This window comes from Stegostoma tigrinum, chromosome 21 (assembly GCF_030684315.1).
Source record: "Stegostoma tigrinum isolate sSteTig4 chromosome 21, sSteTig4.hap1, whole genome shotgun sequence".
In the NCBI taxonomy this organism is placed as follows: domain Eukaryota; kingdom Metazoa; phylum Chordata; class Chondrichthyes; order Orectolobiformes; family Stegostomatidae; genus Stegostoma; species Stegostoma tigrinum.
This window is the reverse complement of record NC_081374.1, coordinates 48479695-48497029: the sequence shown is the minus strand read 5'-3', so window position 1 is coordinate 48497029 and position 17335 is coordinate 48479695. Positions and strand designations below refer to the sequence as shown.

At 48.2% G+C, this 17335-nt stretch overlaps 1 protein-coding gene across 2 annotated transcripts in view; it reads right to left on the bottom strand.

Annotated features, from left to right (window-relative positions):
- The window catches only part of LOC125462705 (CD9 antigen-like), an 86024-nt gene that overhangs the window by 48074 nt on the left and 20615 nt on the right, over positions 1 to 17335 (bottom strand). For both annotated transcript variants that reach the window (XM_059653235.1, XM_059653234.1), the window contains exon 2: positions 486 to 588. In XM_059653235.1, coding sequence (XP_059509218.1) covers positions 486 to 588 — 103 coding nt within the window. The remainder of the gene's footprint in view (positions 1 to 485; positions 589 to 17335) is intronic.

Genomic DNA, 17335 nt, shown 5'->3' with positions numbered 1-17335 from the left:
ATGAGGACACCGAGAGCCCTTTGGACCACAGCACTCTCCAGTTTCTCTACAGTTAATGTACTGCTTTTCTATTCTACGTACCAAACCTTACCATTTGGCACATTATCCTCTTGCCAAATTTTTTATCTACGCACAATATAACTGTCATCCTTTGCAAACAGTGCCCTGCTTTCCTACCTGTCTCCATCTATTTCCTTCACATCCACGGTCTCTAATGGGTACCAGCTCAGCCTACAAACCAGACTTCACTTACAGCTCAATTGTCAAAATGTAGAATCACATCAAACTTCCAGAAGTGAAGCTTATATTCCATTTGCATGGAGCAATACACTTATACCATAGCTCGTTCGATTCATCTTGTTACTCATTTTCTTTTGGGCCATGCTTTGTGTCCCTACTTGCTTTATACAATGAGCAGTGTTTACAAATTGTCCAGAATGGTGTTCAGCCAACAATATCTGCCCCTGAAACAACACATCACTTACCGACATAGAAAGACGTGGGACAATGGTCGCCACTGAAAATGGTCGTGGTCTCAGAGTCAAAGCGAAGCCACAGGCCGAGCGAGAGGACTGCAGTCCCAGACAGCTGGCAAATAAAAGAACATGCACAAGTTAATGAGGACCAATCAGAGTAATGACAGGACTAAGTTAATTGACAGCAACAGTTGGAGGGATTGGCAGCAAAGGGAAGTGACAGTAACCAGGAGTGACTGTACCGAGTGGCAACAGTAATGAGCAGTGACTATAATGGGGAGTAAGTGTAATGGGGAGTGAGAGTAGGGAGCAGTGACAGTAACAGGGAGTAAGAGTAATGAAGGGAGGAGTGGAGTAACAGGGAGTGAAAACAATGAAGAGTAACAGAAATGAGGAGTGACAGCAATGAGTGAGTGAGTAACAAGGAGTAAGTACGTGAGAGTAACAGAGAGGAACAGGGAGTAAGTAATGACGAGTGAAAGTAATGAGGAGAGACTGGAATAAGACAAAACTGGAATAAGGAGTTACTGGAATTGTGGAGTCCATATGGGGAATAACCTTAAGGAAGAGTGAATGTACAGTTAAAACTGTAACACCAAAAACCTATTGTAATGAGTGACAGTCCAGGCCAGAGCCTAACTTCCACACCTTTCCTGCTGGGATCTGTTCAGATTCTGCTCTCGGTCCCTGTCCTATTTCAAACATTTGTTTGATACCAGGCTCATGTTACTCCTGTCTCACCATGCTGTTTAGCACAGAAACAACGCTCAGAAGTCTGGATAGCACAGTGTTACTGATGGTGCAGGTGGGGAGGTATCCCGAGCGAGTGAGTAGGTAGAACAGCGGGCATGCAGGGTTAGTGGTGTCGGGTGTTAGGGTGAGTGGGGGAAGATATTGCAGCTAACAGTGCGAGTGGTAGAGCATGAGGCTCAGTGGACGGCAGGTGCAGTAATAGAGAGAGAGTGAGTGGAATCGGAAAACGGATGGGTGACTCGTACTTTGGCAGGTGGAGACAGGTCCATTGACCCTCTTCCTGCAGTGCTACGCACCCCTTCAGACATCTGAAACTTTACCAAACTAGGTGACAGCCACGGACCAGGCTGGGATGCTCTGGTGTAATGGCCTTCACCAGTGGTCCTGGGAAAAGAGGAATTCCCACGTCTTCACCGCCGTGCACAGCAGGAGCTGCACATGCAGGGCTCCAAGTTCCCCACCTGCCATGCCTGAGGAAAATGTCAGAAATCAGGCTGGGCATCTGTAGGTTGACAGTACCTGTCTGAGTGTACAAGTCTTTTAAAAGATAACGCAGGTGCAAGAAATGCTGGTGAATTCCAGGATATGTGCTGAGCTGCAAGTGGGGACAAAGGGTCCTTTTTCAGGTTGGCAACGTGCGCCCAGTGGAGTTTCACATGGATCAGTGCTGGCACCATAAATGTTTATAGCATACATTAATGACTTGGAGGAAGGAACCAAATGTACTGTAGCCGAATTTTGCAGTCAGCACAAAAATAGGTGGAAAGCCAAATTGCAAGAGGGATGCAAAGTTTACGGAGAGATATTAATAGATTAAGTAAGTGGGCAAAAAGTTGGCAAATGGAGTATAATGTGAGAAAATTAGAAGTAGTTCATCTTGGAAGGAAGAACAAAGAATTAAAGGAGAATAGCTGAAGAAAGCTGCAACACAGAGGGACTTGACAAACTTGTGTAGAGAAAGTTAGCACACAGGTGCAACAGGGAATCAGGAAGGCGAGAGGAACACTGATCCTTATTTTGAGGAGTAGGGAAGTCTCACTGGAACTGTACAAGGTGGTACCTTATTTAAGGGAGGTTGTAATTTCTTTGGACGAAGTTCAGAAATTCCCAGTAAGGAAGGATTGTTTTATGAGCAAAGGTCAAACAAGTTGGGACTCTACTCATAGGAATTTAGAAGAATGAGAGATAATCTCATTGAAATCTCTAGTTAGATCACACTTGGAATGTTGTGTTCAGTTCTGGTCACCGCATTACAGAAAAGTTGTGGAAGCTTCAGAGAGGGTGCAGAGGAGATTTACCAGGATCCTGCCTAGACTGGAGGGCAGGTCTTATGAGGAAGTGTTGAGGGATCTGGGGCTTTTTTTCATTGGAGCAAAGAAGGATGAGAGGTGACTTGATAGAGGTGTACAAGATGAAGAGACATAGATAGAGTGGATAGTCAGAGACATTTTCCCAGGGAGGAAATGACTATTACAAGGGGGCATAATTTTAAGGTGATTGGACGAAGGTATAGGGGAGATGTCAGAGGTAGGTTCTTCACACAGAGAGTGGTGGGCGTGTGGAATGCGCTGCCAGTAATGGTAGTGGAGTCAGAAACTTTAGAGACTTTTAAGAGACTGTTGGATAAGCACATGGAGGATAGTAAAATGTAGGGTATGCAAGGTAGATTGATCTTAGTAGGATAATAAGTCGGTACAACATTGTGGGCCAAAGGGCTTGTACTGTGCTGTACTGTTCAATGTTCTATGATACATTTAAGATTCTTAAGGAGCTCAACAGGGTAAATGCTGAGAGCATATTTCCACTCATGGGAGATTCCAGGACCAGAGTGCATAATCTCAGAAGAAAGGGGCACCAATTTAATTCTGAGACAAAGAGGAATTTCTTCTCTCCAGAGGGTTGAGAGTCTTTGGAGCTCCTTGCCACAGCTAGATGTGGGGAATCAACTGTTACAGAGAAAACACAGGGAAGCAGGCACAAGGAACATTGGATCAGACATGATCCTATTGAATGGGGCTAAATAGCCTACCCCTGTTACTATTTCTCAAGTCTTATGGTCTTATTATTACCCGGTTCGAGTGGTTGGGAGTTGGTTGCAGTAGATCATCATGGATTTGTCAGTCGTGATGCTGAAATCTGGATTGCAAAGTGGGGCAGAAGCCTCTATGTGTTGTTCCCATAATGGGCAATGACATGATTCAGGTCTCCAGAGGTACTGGGGACAGAGGAGCACTGACTTAGAGATGGTGTTCAGGTGGCATATAGCGGAGGGAAAGTAAAATGTGCTGCCTGGAGGTTACACCACGAGTAGGGTGAGAGAATGGGGTTGTACATGAGGCAGTGTCTCCCATGCCGGCTCTGTGCTGAGGGCAGCATGTTTTTGTGGCTGCTGCACCCTGATGTTTCTGGAGATGGACAATGCCAGATTGTCAATGCTTGTCCATACGAACAGCAGCTTTTCAAACGTGGCGCAGGTACAAGGGATGCTGGTCTTCTGTTCGCTAAAGCCCTTTAATGAAGGAAATCTGCTGTCTTCACCTGTACTGAGCCACGCATGTAACTCCAGACTCACAGCGCAGTGCTGGAATCTTAACTGTCTAGAAAATGACTGTTCTGAGGTCATTATGGATTGGTCATAATGTTGTCTCAGCTTGTGATGCCCACATCCAATGAAAGAATTATTTTGCTTATTTTGTTTAATTACTCTTTATATAAAGTTTGTTTTTGTTACAAAACCTGAAATATTGTGGTGTAATTCTGGTTCATTGCTTGGTGCTCTAATTTCTTCGTATAGCTTTGACAACCCACAATGGGATCGTAACAATAGAGTTCTCTGATGCCCATTCTAATGTGGCTCTCCAGACCTACTGCAGAGCTCACGGGTGGGAGGCTGGAAAATCACAGCAGGTTAGACAGCATCCACAGAGCAGGAAAGTCAACCTTTATCCCAAAACACTGTGATTTTCCAGTCTCCCACCGATAGAGTCTGGCTTCCAGCATCGGCAGTCCCCTACTGGCTCCAACTGCAGAGCTCAACGTTTTTCGAAGAGTGAGCCAAAATGAATTGCCTGAGTTTGCTGGGACTGCACAAGTTTCTAACTTTGTCTTTTGACCTGAGCTGCACGGAATCTTCACAGTTTGTAGGAAGAAACACACTGAGCATTCCACATGCCAAATTTCCTGAGGTTCACCTTTTAGAAATCTTCCTCTTCATCGCAGCCTATCCTGTGGGCAGTGTCCATGTTTGAGTTGTGACACCTGACTGCATTAGGGATTTTATTGAGTTATCTGTACTACATGGGCACTCCATCTGAGTTTGGATGAGATAAGTGCTTCAATTTTAGGCAATTCCATTCTTTAAAGTATCTCAGTTTTGGTCACTTGTGTTTGATGATTCCCCCATGACGTTCTGAATGCTTCCCACTTAGATCCAAATTAGTAACCCGACAATGTGTCCAAGTCTCACAGGGATGTAGGAGGTGAGGGTATTAGCGCAGTTTTATACGTGGCAAGTTTTGTTGTTAGTTTATCACCTTGATTCCTCCGCAGTGTATTGTATGAACGGACAAATGCTGACTTACTCTGGTACATGGAGGAGCAGTGGGAGAGGAGTGGATCAAGGCAGCAGGAGAGGGAGAGGGAGCAGATCGAGCTCAGCCAGAGTGGGAAGGGAGAGAGAGCAGATCGAGCTCAGTCGGAGTGGGCGAGGGAGCAGATCGAGCTCAGCCGGAGTGGGAGCGGGAGGGAGAGCAGATCGAGCTCAGTCGGAGTCGGAGAGGGAGAGAGAGCAGATCGAACTCAGTCGGAGTGGGAGAGGGAGCAGATTGAGCTCAGCCGGAGTGGGAGCGGGAGAGAGAGCAGATCGAGCTCAGTCGGAGTGGGAGAGGGAGCAGATTGAGCTCAGCCGGAGTGGGAGAGGGAGAGAGAGCAGATCGAGCTCAGTCGGAGAAGGAGAGGGAGAGACAGCAGATCGAACTCAGTCGGAGTGGGAGAGGGAGAGACAGCAGATCGAGCTCAATCGGAGAGGGAGAGACAGCAGATCGAGCTCAGTCGGAGTGGGAGAGGGAGCAGATTGAGCTCAGCCGGAGTTGGAGCGGGAGAGACAGCAGATCAAGCTCAGTCAGAGAAGGAGAGGGAGAGAGAGCAGATCGAACTCAGTCGGAGTGGGAGAGGGAGAGAGAGCAGATCGAGCTCAGTCAGAGAGGGAGAGGGAGAGACAGCAGAAAAAGCACAATCGCAGTGGGAGAGGGAGAGAGCAGAACAAGCTTAGTCGGAGTGGGAGAGGGAGCAGGAGCAGATCAAGCTCAGCCAGAGTGGGAGAGGGAGCAGATCGAGCTCAGTCGGAGTGGGAGAGGGAGCAGGAGCAGATCAAGAGAGGGAGCAGCCAGAGAGGGAGCAGATTGAGCTCAGCCGGATTGGGAGACGGAACGGATCAAGCCCAGCCAGAGTGGGAGAGGGAGTGGATTGAGCTCAGTCGGAGTGGGAGAGGGAGCAAATCGAGCTCAGTCGGAGTGGGAGCGGGAATAGATTGAGCTCAGTCGGAGTGGGAGCGGGACTGGATTGAGCTCAGTTGGAGTGGGATCGGGAGTGGATTGAGCTAGGTCAGAATGGGAGAGGGAGCAGATCGAGCTCAGTTGGAGTGGGAGTGGGAGTGGATGGAGCTCAGTCGGAGTGGGAGAGGGAGCAGATCGAGCTCAGTCGGAGTGGGAGCGGGAGTGGATTGAGCTCAGTCAGAGTGGGAGAGGGAGCAGATCGAGCTCAGTCGGAGTGGGAGCGGGAGTGGATTGAGCTCAGTCGGAGTGGGATCAGGCGTGGATTGAGCTAGGTCAGAATGGGAGAGGGAGCAGATCGAGCTCAGTTGGAGTGGGAGCGGGAGTGGATGGAGCTCAGTCGGAGTGGGAGAGGGAGCAGATCGAGCTCAGTCGGAGTGGGAGCGGGAGTGGATTGAGCTCAGTCAGAGTGGGAGAGGGAGCAGATCGAGCTCAGTCGGAGTGGGAGCGGGAGTGGATTGAGCTCAGTCGGAGTGGGATCAGGCGTGGATTGAGCTAGGTCAGAATGGGAGAGGGAGCAGATCGAGCTCAGTCGGAGTGGGAGCAGGAGTGGATGGAGCTCAGTCGGAGTGGGAGCGGGAGTGGATTGAGCTCAGTCGGAGTGGGATCGGGAGTGGATTGAACTAGGTCAGAATGGGAGAGGGAGCAGATCGAGCTCAGTCGGAGTGGGAGCAGGAGTGGATGGAGCTTAGTCGGAGTGGGAGCGGGAGTGGATTGAGCTCAGTCGGACTGGGAGAGGGAGCAGATCAAGCTCAGTCGGAGCGGAACCAGGAGTGGATTGAGCCCGGTCGGAGTGGGAGAGGGAGTGGAGTGGAGTAGATGGAAACTTCTCTGAATCGAGAGGCAATATCTGACTTTGAAAAGTGATGCAGAGCAATAAGTTTGGTTGCTTAGGAGCCAGCTTTAGACTCAGAGACTAGCACTGGGAGGGAGACAGAGTGTAATATCTCTACTTTCATGGTTTGTAGTTTATTAGGAATACAGAGAAAGTAAGCAAGAAACCTGCTTCGGTGAATAGTGGATAAAGTTGAGTAATGTGTTCTTAGTTTATTGTTTGTAGTTGCTAAGATGCACTCAGCCCCGTGGAATATTTTTCCAGCAATATTTGGGAAATCAGGGATACTTCCAGTCTCCATGGTGACCACATACGCAGGAAGTGTGTTGCTGCAGCTCCTGACAGACTGCATGGAGCAGCGGATGAACTCAATATGGGGCAGCCTGAGGCTGAGGACATTGTGGATAGTACATCAGCGAGCTGGTCACACCACAAGTTAGGGCTGCACAGGCAGAAAAGCATTGGGTGGCCACCAGGAAGTGTGTCAATGTACTGCAGGAGTCTCCTGTGGTCAATGCCCTCTCAAACAGACTGCTGGTGGCGGGGGGAATGGCCTCTCAGGAGAAAGCAGCACCAGCCAAGTTAGCGACACTGTGGTTGTCTCTTCTGCAGAGCAGGAGAGGAAATAGATTGGGGGATCTTTAGTGATAGGGGTCTTTATTGTAAAGGGAACTAGCAGGCAGCTCTGGGACAGCTACCGAGCATCTCAAATGATATGTTGCCTCCCTGTTGCCAGGGTCAGGGATGTCTCAGGGCACCTGCAGGGCATTCTGAATGGGGTGAACATCCAGCAGTCATGGGACAGGTTAGTACCAACAACATGGGTTAAAACACAAGTGCTGCAGCAGGGAATTTAGATTGTTAGGTAGTAGGTTGAAGTGCAAGGCTACTAAGTTTGTCATGTCCTGAATGCCCCAAACTACTGCGTACAGCTCAGATGTGTGTGTGGCTAAAAGGGAATAGTGAAGCAGGCTGGCTTTAGACTTTTGGATCATTGCGACAATTCACAGAATCCCAACAGTGCAGATAAAGACCTTTCAGCCCATCAGGTCTGCACTGACCCGCCAAACAGCACCCTACCTTCCCCCACACCCACCCACGTAACCCTGCATTTCCCATGGCTAACGCACCTACTTTGCACATCCCTGAACACCATGGGGCAAGTTAGCAAATTCACCTAAGCTGCACAGATTTGGACTGTGGAAGGAAACCCTCGCGGACACAGGGAGAATGCACAAACCCCACACAGTCACTGAGGGTGGAATTGAACCTGGGTTTCTGGCGCTGTGAGGCAGCAATGTTAACCACCAAGCCACCCGCTGACCAAGTTTCTGGACAGGATAAGGACAATTGGAGGTCTGGAAAGTTAAATTGTATTTATTTTAGTGCAAGGACCCTGATTGGTAAGACAATTTAGAGCATTAATCAGTTTGTAGGAATATGATATGTTGCAATCACTTAAGACATGGCTGAAATAACAGCAGGACTGGCAGTTGAACAAGTTTCAGGAATGATGGGGTTATATAAGAGAGGTGGGGCAGTGCATTCTTGATAAAACAAACGATCACTGCAGCAATGAGGGAGGATGCCCTACAAGGCTTTTCACATGAGCCCATCTGGGCAGAATTTAGAATTAGGAAAAGGGCAACCACTTTGTTAGGCTTATACTACAGGCCTCCCAACAATCAGAGGGAGATAGAAAAGCAGGTATGGAGGCAAATCACAGAGAGGTATGAGAGAAACAGAGTTATTGTTGTAGGGGATTTCTACTTTGCTGAGGGAACGCCTTAGAATGAAAGGATTAGATGGTGCTGAATTTTTAAAGTGCATTCAGGAGAGGGTTTTGTGCTGGTACATGAATAAATAAATGGTCCTACAAGGGATGGAGCAGCTCTAAGACCTAATCCTAAGGAATGAAACCAGTCAAATGTTGAAGTGTCAGAAGTCAGGAATTTTGAGATAGTCACTATAACCCTAGGTTTCAAACTCATTAAAGAAAGGGATTAAGGGGCCTAGAATCTAGGAGGAGAGAAATCTCATTACAACTTTATAAAACAACTTGGTCCGGCCACAGATGGAATGCTGTGTGCAGTTCTGATCGCTGCACTATCAGAAGAGCAGGATTGCACTGGAGTGGATGCAGAGGAGATTCACCAGGATGTTGCCTTGTTTGGAAAGTCTCAATTATGAGGAGAGGCTGGGTTCATTTCCCCTGGCGCAGTGGGCGCTGAGGGAGATCTGACTGAGTATATAAAATTATGAGACATAGACAGATTAGACCATGAGAATCTTTTCCCCAGACAGACCAGACAGTATAAATTTAAGGTGAGGAACAAGTGGTTCAAAGGTAATCTGAGGGAAAAATTTTTCTCCCGGAGGGTGGCGGAAATATGGAACGTGCTGCCTGAGGGGGTGGAGGCAGGTACTCGCAACATTTAAGAAGCACTTGAAAGAGTACTTAAAATACCGGGGCATTGCAGGCTATGGACCAAGTGTGGGTAAAGAGGTTTACTGTAGTCTGATGTTCGTTGATTTGCATAAACGTGGGCTGAAGGGCCTATTCCTATGTTGTATGATGTCATAAGTTGATTAATTCTGTTGAGCACATTTATACACTTTGCTGGAGCTGATGTTTCTGAGAGAAGTAACTGACAACAAACACAGCGAATGCTGGAGCAACTCAGCAAGTCTGGCAACATCTGTGAAGAGAAAACAAAGGTAACATTTCAGTCCTGAATAACTTTTCTTCAGAACTGAATAAGCTATTGACAGCGTTCTGCGTGGTACAGTGTCACTCCTTTCCTGATGGTTAACCCAAAATCCTCAACTGCTTTTGAAAAAGAATCCGTGATCCTTTGAAAGACCCACTCAGAGTGTTACACGAGGGGCTGGTCATGAGCAAACAGTAATTCTCGCACTTCATCACTGATGGTAGTTGCCGATTTCAGTTTCAGAATGAAATGATTTACTGCATTCTGTGTATCCCTCGTCCACCAACTTTGCCAAATTCCCAAGGAAACCTGACAGCAGACAGTTTGCTGAGGAGCACAGACACACCCCTGCCTCACACCAACTTGTGACATCAAGGGGGTCAGTGCATTTGCCACAATCAGTGAATCTGACCAGTGTTCAAGTGTAAAACTAAAACTCCATCAATTTTGACTGATCATTCCCCCCCCAACAAGGTGACCCTATTTCCCAAGTCAAGGGCTTCATCAGTTTAAAGACACAGCAATGTCCCAGCATCGCACCACTTCTCTCATTATTGGCCAAAGCTGAGGATTATGTTCAAAGCATCTTTCACTGAACTCACTTTATGTTTCCTGGCAGTGCACATTCTGCAATGTGGCCAACAGTCCATACAGAAAGGATTCCTGGCAAATGGTTTGTTGATCTTGCATTCTGTGTTGTAATTGTGTGAGGTTGATGTAAAGCTACAACTCCCTCAGGTTTGTACATTTCTCCTGGGATCGGAGCCTGGAGCTTCCCTGCCATCCTTGGATCTGGTGGCATTTTCAACGTTCCCAAAGAGGGCTTTCTGTCCAGGTTTTCAGATTGGCAGCCAGTCCAAAAGCTAGTCTATTACTGCTCCAGTTATGGTGAATGGGAGGTGAAGTATTTACTGTAATCAGGCCCTGGTGAGACCTTAGGTAATATGGCAGGAGTCTTTAGATGCAGAAAATCCAATCTTTTGTTTAAACACGATGAACTTTGTGGTCAAGGCTCCACCCCAGCAACGAGACTGAGGAAAACAGTCATGTGATCTTATATCACTTTCCAATGATGATCTAAACACACTACCATTAATCCTTTACACAGCACACCCTGCAAGTGCTCAGCCCCAGGCTGTCAGGGCCTGTACCCTACCAGCCCTGAGAAGCAACAAGTATTTGGCTGAGCGAGGAGCCAACTCTGTCTTCCCGGCTTCAGAGAAGCTTCTCCTGTCACACTCATCAGCACAGACACACTCAAAACTCTCCAGTTCATTTGAGTTCCCATGTATCTTACATCATCTACTACAGCCATTACAAGACCCTTTCACTCTCAGGCAGTGATTTCTTGTAAGCAGACACTCTTTCTTTCCCAGCTTTGCCACATTTCCCATTCTCAACACTCTGCATTGAGTTGAGGAAGAACTTCTTCACCCAAAGGGTTGTGAATCTGTTGAATTCCCTGCCCGGTGAAGCAGTTGAGGCTACTTCATTGAATGTTTTGAGGGCAAAGATTGATAGATTTTTGAACAGGAGAGGAGTTAAGAGTTATGGTGAGCAGGCAGATAAGTGGAGCCGGGTCCATGACAAGATCAGCTCTGATCTTACTGAATGGTGGAGCAGGCTCAATGGGTCAGATGGCCTACTCCTGCTCACAGTTCTCATGTTCCTTCATTTGATCTTGGGTTTCGTTGAGACAATCTCACTGGCTCCTTTTCTACATTTCTAGTGCATTCTGTGGTAGCTTCCACAACATGTTCATTAGCCACTTCCACGTTATCATTTGTATTTTCTTTGGGGGACTGGTGTTTCACAAGTCTGGGCCTGAATACCCTGCAGCTCTCCGCAATTCCAATCTTTGCTCATGCAACTCTTGGCAACGCCAGTCTCTATGGACTCAGCTGTCATGGGGCTCTGGCAGAGGATGTTCCTCTTGTCAGTGAGCTTATATATTTTATCTTGCAGTTTAGTGTACTGTGTTCCATAGAACACTCTGCTCCTCCAGTAACCCTGGGTCATATTCCTCAGTGGGATGGTGACGGTCATTCTGACACCAATTGTGGATGTAACAAGTTTTCTTTTCAATTTTGCCTCGTGTCAAAAGATTTTTCTGTAACTAACATAATAAAGTGGATGTAAAGACTCAGGAGCAGCAAGTCAGCACTATCCCTGTTTGCCACACACTGGTTCCACAGGTGCTATCCCAGGTTCAGCCCCTATCTTCATATTGAAGTTCCCGGCTGTGCTGTCCCAATCAGATAGGCCCATTGCTTTAGGACCGTTAGTTGACATTACAGTGTGTGAAATTCCGGAATAAAGGTCCTGAGCTTCAGGAGACACAGCACAATGCAGTTAGCTCAGTGTGCCGTTAGCCACTTATAGTGTTACCATCCCTATGACATAGCTCCAATGTCAATAAGCACAGAACCCAGACTAAACTTAAGTCTGTGATAAGTGTAAATGGTTGGTCTTGTTAATAAACTTCAAGACTTCTGTCACAGAAAGTGGAGTCGCAGGTAGACAGGATAGTGAAGAAGGCATTTGGTATGTTTGCCTTTACTGGTCACTGCACTGAGTACAGGAGCTGGGAGGTCATGCCATACCTGTACTGGACACTGGTTAGACCACTTACAGAATACTGTGTCCAATCCTTACCTCCCTGCTATAGGAGAGATGATGTGAAACTTGCAAGGGTCCAGAAAAGATTTATAAGGTTGTTGCTATGGTTGGAGGGTTTGAGCTATAGGGAGAAGCTGAAATAGGCTGGGGCTATCTTTGCTGGAACATTGGATGCTCAGGGGTTTTTATAGAAGTTTATAAAGTCATGTGGAGCATGGATAGGATGAGTAGTCAAGGCCTTTTCCCCAGAGTAAGGGAGTCTAAACTAGACAGTGTAGGGTTAAGATGAGAGGGAAAAATTTAAAAGGGACCAAAGGGGCAGCCTTTTCACACAGAGGGTGGTGTGTGTATAGAATGAGCTGCCAGAGAAAGTGGTGGAGGTGGGTACAAATGCAACATTTAAAAGGCATACGGACGGTTACATGAACAGGAAGGGTTGAGAGGGATATGGGCCAACTGCTGGCAAATAGGACTAGATTAATTTAGGATATCTGGTGGGCATGGACGAGTTGGACCGAAATGTCTGTTTCTGAGCTGTACATCTCTAACACTCTATAACAAGAATCAACAAAAATCCAATCTTTTCATGGCATATGCTACAAGGGCCAATGTGTAGGGAACACTCAGATGACTCACTGAAGAAACTACGTTACCTACCACCACAAGTTTGACTCCACAAGAGTCCTTGCAACATTTCTGTCCAGGTCCTCATAGAATCTGTTCTTAAAATCTGCAGTCATTGTCAGTCTAAATGCATGGACAATTATCACAGACTATTTTGTTCTCAAGAGATGGCTATAGGGTCACCAGGCGATCATGTGTACCCGTAGGAACAGGCCATTCTGCAATGTCAGACCTGAGCAAAGCCACAAACTGTCTCATGCCTCTTTTTTTTTATCCTTATACCCAGAAGAATGTACAGGCAGTCCCCAAATTGCAAAAGGGTTCTGTCTAGAGTCCATTTGCAAGTTGATTTGTACACAAGTCAGAACACAATGCAGGACAAAATAAAGTAGCTGTTCATAAGTATAAGAAATGCCGTTGATTTGTTTGCTGAGCAGGTAGGTTGGTTTTCAGACCTTTTGGCACCATACTAGGTAACACCATCAGTGCGCCTCCGATTGGTCTGTCCCACTTTTTATTTATGTGGGTCTGGTCTGATGGGGTGGTTGGCCTCATTTATGGTTCTGCTTCATGGTGGTAGGTGTATGGGGCCTATTCCCACATGTTTGTTTGTGGAGTTTCGGGTTGAGTAACATTCTGTAGGGATTCACATGCATGTCTTTGGTTAGCTTGCCCTAGGATAGTTCTGTTGTCCCAGTCAAATTGGTGGCCTTCTTAGTCCAACTGTCTGGAAACGAGTGATAGTTGGTCATGTCTCTTGGGAGCTGGTTGGTGATCGTGGACCCTGATAGTTTGTTTTCTCCCTGTCTTTCTGGTGCAGTGACTGTGGCAGTCCTTACGCGGGTTTTATAGACAACATTGGTCCTGTTAACTGTGGGTATGGGATCTTTTGTTCCTGTCAATAGTCGTCAAAGTGTAGCTGTGGGTTTGTGTAGTAGTCTGGCAGTCATATCTGATTGTTTGATCCCTCCAGTTTCTTTTTTTTCTCATTCATTAACAAAATGAGGGTGTCACTGCCTAGGCAGCATATATTGCCCAGAACTAAATGTACTGCCTCCAAGTTTGCGGATGACACAAAACTGAGTGAGAGAGGATGCAGCAGAGATGATTCAGTGTGATTTGGATAAGTTGAGTGAGTGGGTAAATGCATGGCAGTACAATGAGGTTAATTGTAGGGTTATTCATTTTGGGAGCAAAAACAGGAAAGGGAGATTATTATCTGAATGACAATAGACTGGAAAAGGGAGAGGTGCACTGAGACCTGGTCCTTATACACCCAGGTCCTTAGGGTGACACAGTGGTTTTAGTGATCAGCGCTGCTGCTGCCTAACAATACCAGGGACCCAGGTTCAATTCTAGCTTTAGGTGACTGTCTGTGTCAAGTTTGCACATTCTCCCTGTGTCTGCGTGGGTTTCCTCTGGGCGCTGTGGTTTTTCTCCCACAGTCCAGGAATGTGCAGGCTAGGCAGATAAGCCATGGGAAATGAAGGATTATATGGAAAGGGTGTGGGGATGTGTCTGGATGGGATGCTCTTTGGATTTTGTTGTGGATTCTATGGGCTAAACGGCCTGTTTCCACACTGTAGGGATTCTAGGACGGATGTTCCTGATGACAGGGGTGTCCCAAACAAGGCCGAGGATTTTGTATAGCTGCAGTACAAATTCTATATCCTTATGCTCTAGTCCTCTAAAAATAAAGGCCAGCATTCCCTTAGCTCTGAGATTATTTTCTGCACCTGTTTGTGGCATTTTAAAGATTATGCATCTGAACCTTCAAATCTCATTGGACAACTTCATACCATCTTGTCTACTGAGAGAGGACAGACATACATACATTCTGGAGAGCAAATGACAGGCACAAAATGCTGAGGTTGGTAAATCAGCAGCTGCAGCACGTTCATGGTAGAACAGCCCAGCTCTTGCATTATGCTGACAGATACACCAGGCGCAAAGGGGAACACGGTCGCAGGCAAATGCTTGGCATTACAGAATGGAAACATTGTTACAAAGGGAATAGAAGTTGAAGCTTCTTGTCTTGCATTCAAGAAATAAACTTGAACAAAGAGAGATTGTGTTATGCAGAATGACAGAAGGGTGCTGAATGTTTGGGTCACCGTTAGTTGGAGATGCTGCAAGAAGCTGTCAATCTTCATTCTCAGATCAGGCAGGTAGATTCTTACTGGTCAGGGTGTTGCTTGAGGCAGCCCAATTTGGCTGTTTCCTTGACCCCTCTGTTTGAAAGGAGTGCGATGTACACATGAACTCCTTTTGCTTACATAAAACCCGAATGCCTTCAGTATTTCAATATGTAACTTATAGTACATGCAAATTCATCACACTGTAGACCTGACTGATGATCTTAAACTGGTTCCTGGTGTAACACTTAACAAAGTATGGATTATTTAGTGATAATGGGAACTGCAGATGCTGGAGAATCCAAGACAACAAAATGTGAGGCTGGATGAACACAGCAGGCCAAGCAGCATCTCAGGAGCACAAAAGCTGACATTTCAGGCCTAGACCCTTCATCAGAGAGGGGGATGGGATGAGGGCTCTGGAATAAATAGGGAAAGAGGGGGAGGCGGACCGAAGATGGGGAGAAAAGAAGATAGGTGGAGAGGAGAGTATAGGTGGGGAGGTAGGGAGGGGATAGGTCAGTCCAGGGAAGACAGACAGGTCAAGGAGGCGGGATGAGGTTAGTAGGTAGATGGGGGTGCGGCTTGGGGTGGGAGGAAGGGATGGGTGAGAGGAAGAACCGGTTAGGGAGGCAGAGACAGGTTGGACTGGTTTTGGGATGCAGTGGGGGGAGGGGACGAACTGGGCTGGTTTAGGGATGCGTTGGGGGAAGGGGAGATTTTGAAGCTGGTGAAGTCCACATTGATACCATTAGGCTGCAGGGTTCCCAGGCGGAATATGAGTTGCTGTTCCTGCAACCTTCGGGTGGCATCATTGTGGCAGTGCAGGAGGCCCATGATGGACATGTCATCTAAAGAATGGGAGGGGGAGTGGAAATGGTTTGCGACTGGGAGGTGCAGTAGTTTGTTGCGAACTGAGCGGAGGTGTTCTGCAAAGCGGTCTCCAAGCCTCCGCTTGGTTTCCCCAATGTAGAGGTAGCCACACCGGGTACAGTGGATGCAGTATACCACATTGGCAGATGTGCAGGTGAACCTCTGCTTAATGTCTTGGGGCCTGGGATAGGGGTGAGGGGGGAGGTGTGGGGGCAAGTGTAGCATTTCCTGTGGTTGCAGGGGAAGGTGCCGGGTGTGGTGGGGTTGGAGGGCAGTGTGGAGCGAACAAGGGAGTCACGGAGAGAGTGGTCTCTCCGGAAAGCAGACAGGGGTGGGGATGGAAAAATGTCTTGGGTGGTGGGGTCGGATTGTAAATGGCGGAAGTGTCGGAGGATGATGCGTTGTATCCGGAGGTTGGTGGGGTGGTGTGTGAGAACGAGGGGGTCCTCTTTGCGCGGTTGTGGTGGGGGCGGGGTGTGAGGGACGTGTTGCGGGAAATACGGGAGACGCGGTCGAGGGCGTTCTCGATCACTGTGGGGGGAAAGTTGCGGTCCTTGAAGAACTTGGACATCTGGGATGTGCGGGAGTGGAATGTCTTGTCGTGGGAGCAGATGCGGCGGAGGCGGAGGAATTGGGAATAGGGGATGGAATTTTTGCAGGAGGGTGGGTGGGAGGAGGTGTATTCTAGGTAGCTGTGGGAGTCGGTGGGCTTGAAATGGACATCAGTTACAAGCTGGTTGCCTGAGATGGAGACTGAGAGGTCCAGGAAGGTGAGGGATGTGCTGGAGATGGCCCAGGTGAACTGAAGGTTGGGGTGGAAGGTGTTGGTAAAGTGGATGAACTGTTCGAGCTCCTCTGGGGGTTTTTCCGCCGCCTTCGCCTCCACGCCTATTTCTTCAACCGGGAGCCTAACCCTCCCTCCAATGACCCCTTCACCCGCTTCCAACACAAGTCCTCCTCCTGGACACCACCCCCAGGGCTCCTACCCTCCCTCGACCTCTTCATCTCTAACTGCCGTCGAGACATTAACCGCCTCAACCTCTCCACCCCTCTCACCCACTCCAACCTCTCCCCCGCAGAACGGGCAGCCCTCCGCTCCCACCCCAACCTCACCATCAAACCCGCAGACAAGGGTGGCGCAGTGGTAGTATGGCGCACTGACCTCTACATCGCCGAGGCCAGACGCCAACTCTCCGACACCACCTCCTACCGCCCCCTCGATCATGACCTCACACCCGAGCACCAAACCATCATCTCCAACACCATTCATGACCTCATCACCTCAGGGGACCTCCCACCCACAGCCTCCAACCTCATTGTTCCCCAACCCCGCATGGCCCGTTTCTATCTCCTTCCCAAAATCCACAAACCTGCCTGCCCTGGTCGACCAATCGTCTCAGCCTGCTCCTGCCCCACCGAACTCATCTCCACCTATTGGACTCCATTTTCTCCCCTTTGGTCCAGGAACTCACCACCTACGTCCGTGACACCACCCACGCCCTCCACCTCCTCCAGGACTTCCAGTTCCCTGGCCCCCAACACCTCATCTTCACCATGGACGTCTAGTCCCTATACACCTGCATTCCGCATGCAGATGGCCTGAAGGCCCTCCGCGTCTCCCGTATTTCCCGCAACACGTCCCTCACACCCTGCCCCCACCACAACCGCCCAAAGAGGATCCCTCTCGTTCTCACACACCACCCCACCAACCTCCGGATACAACGCATCATCCTCCGACACTTCCGCCATCTACAATCCA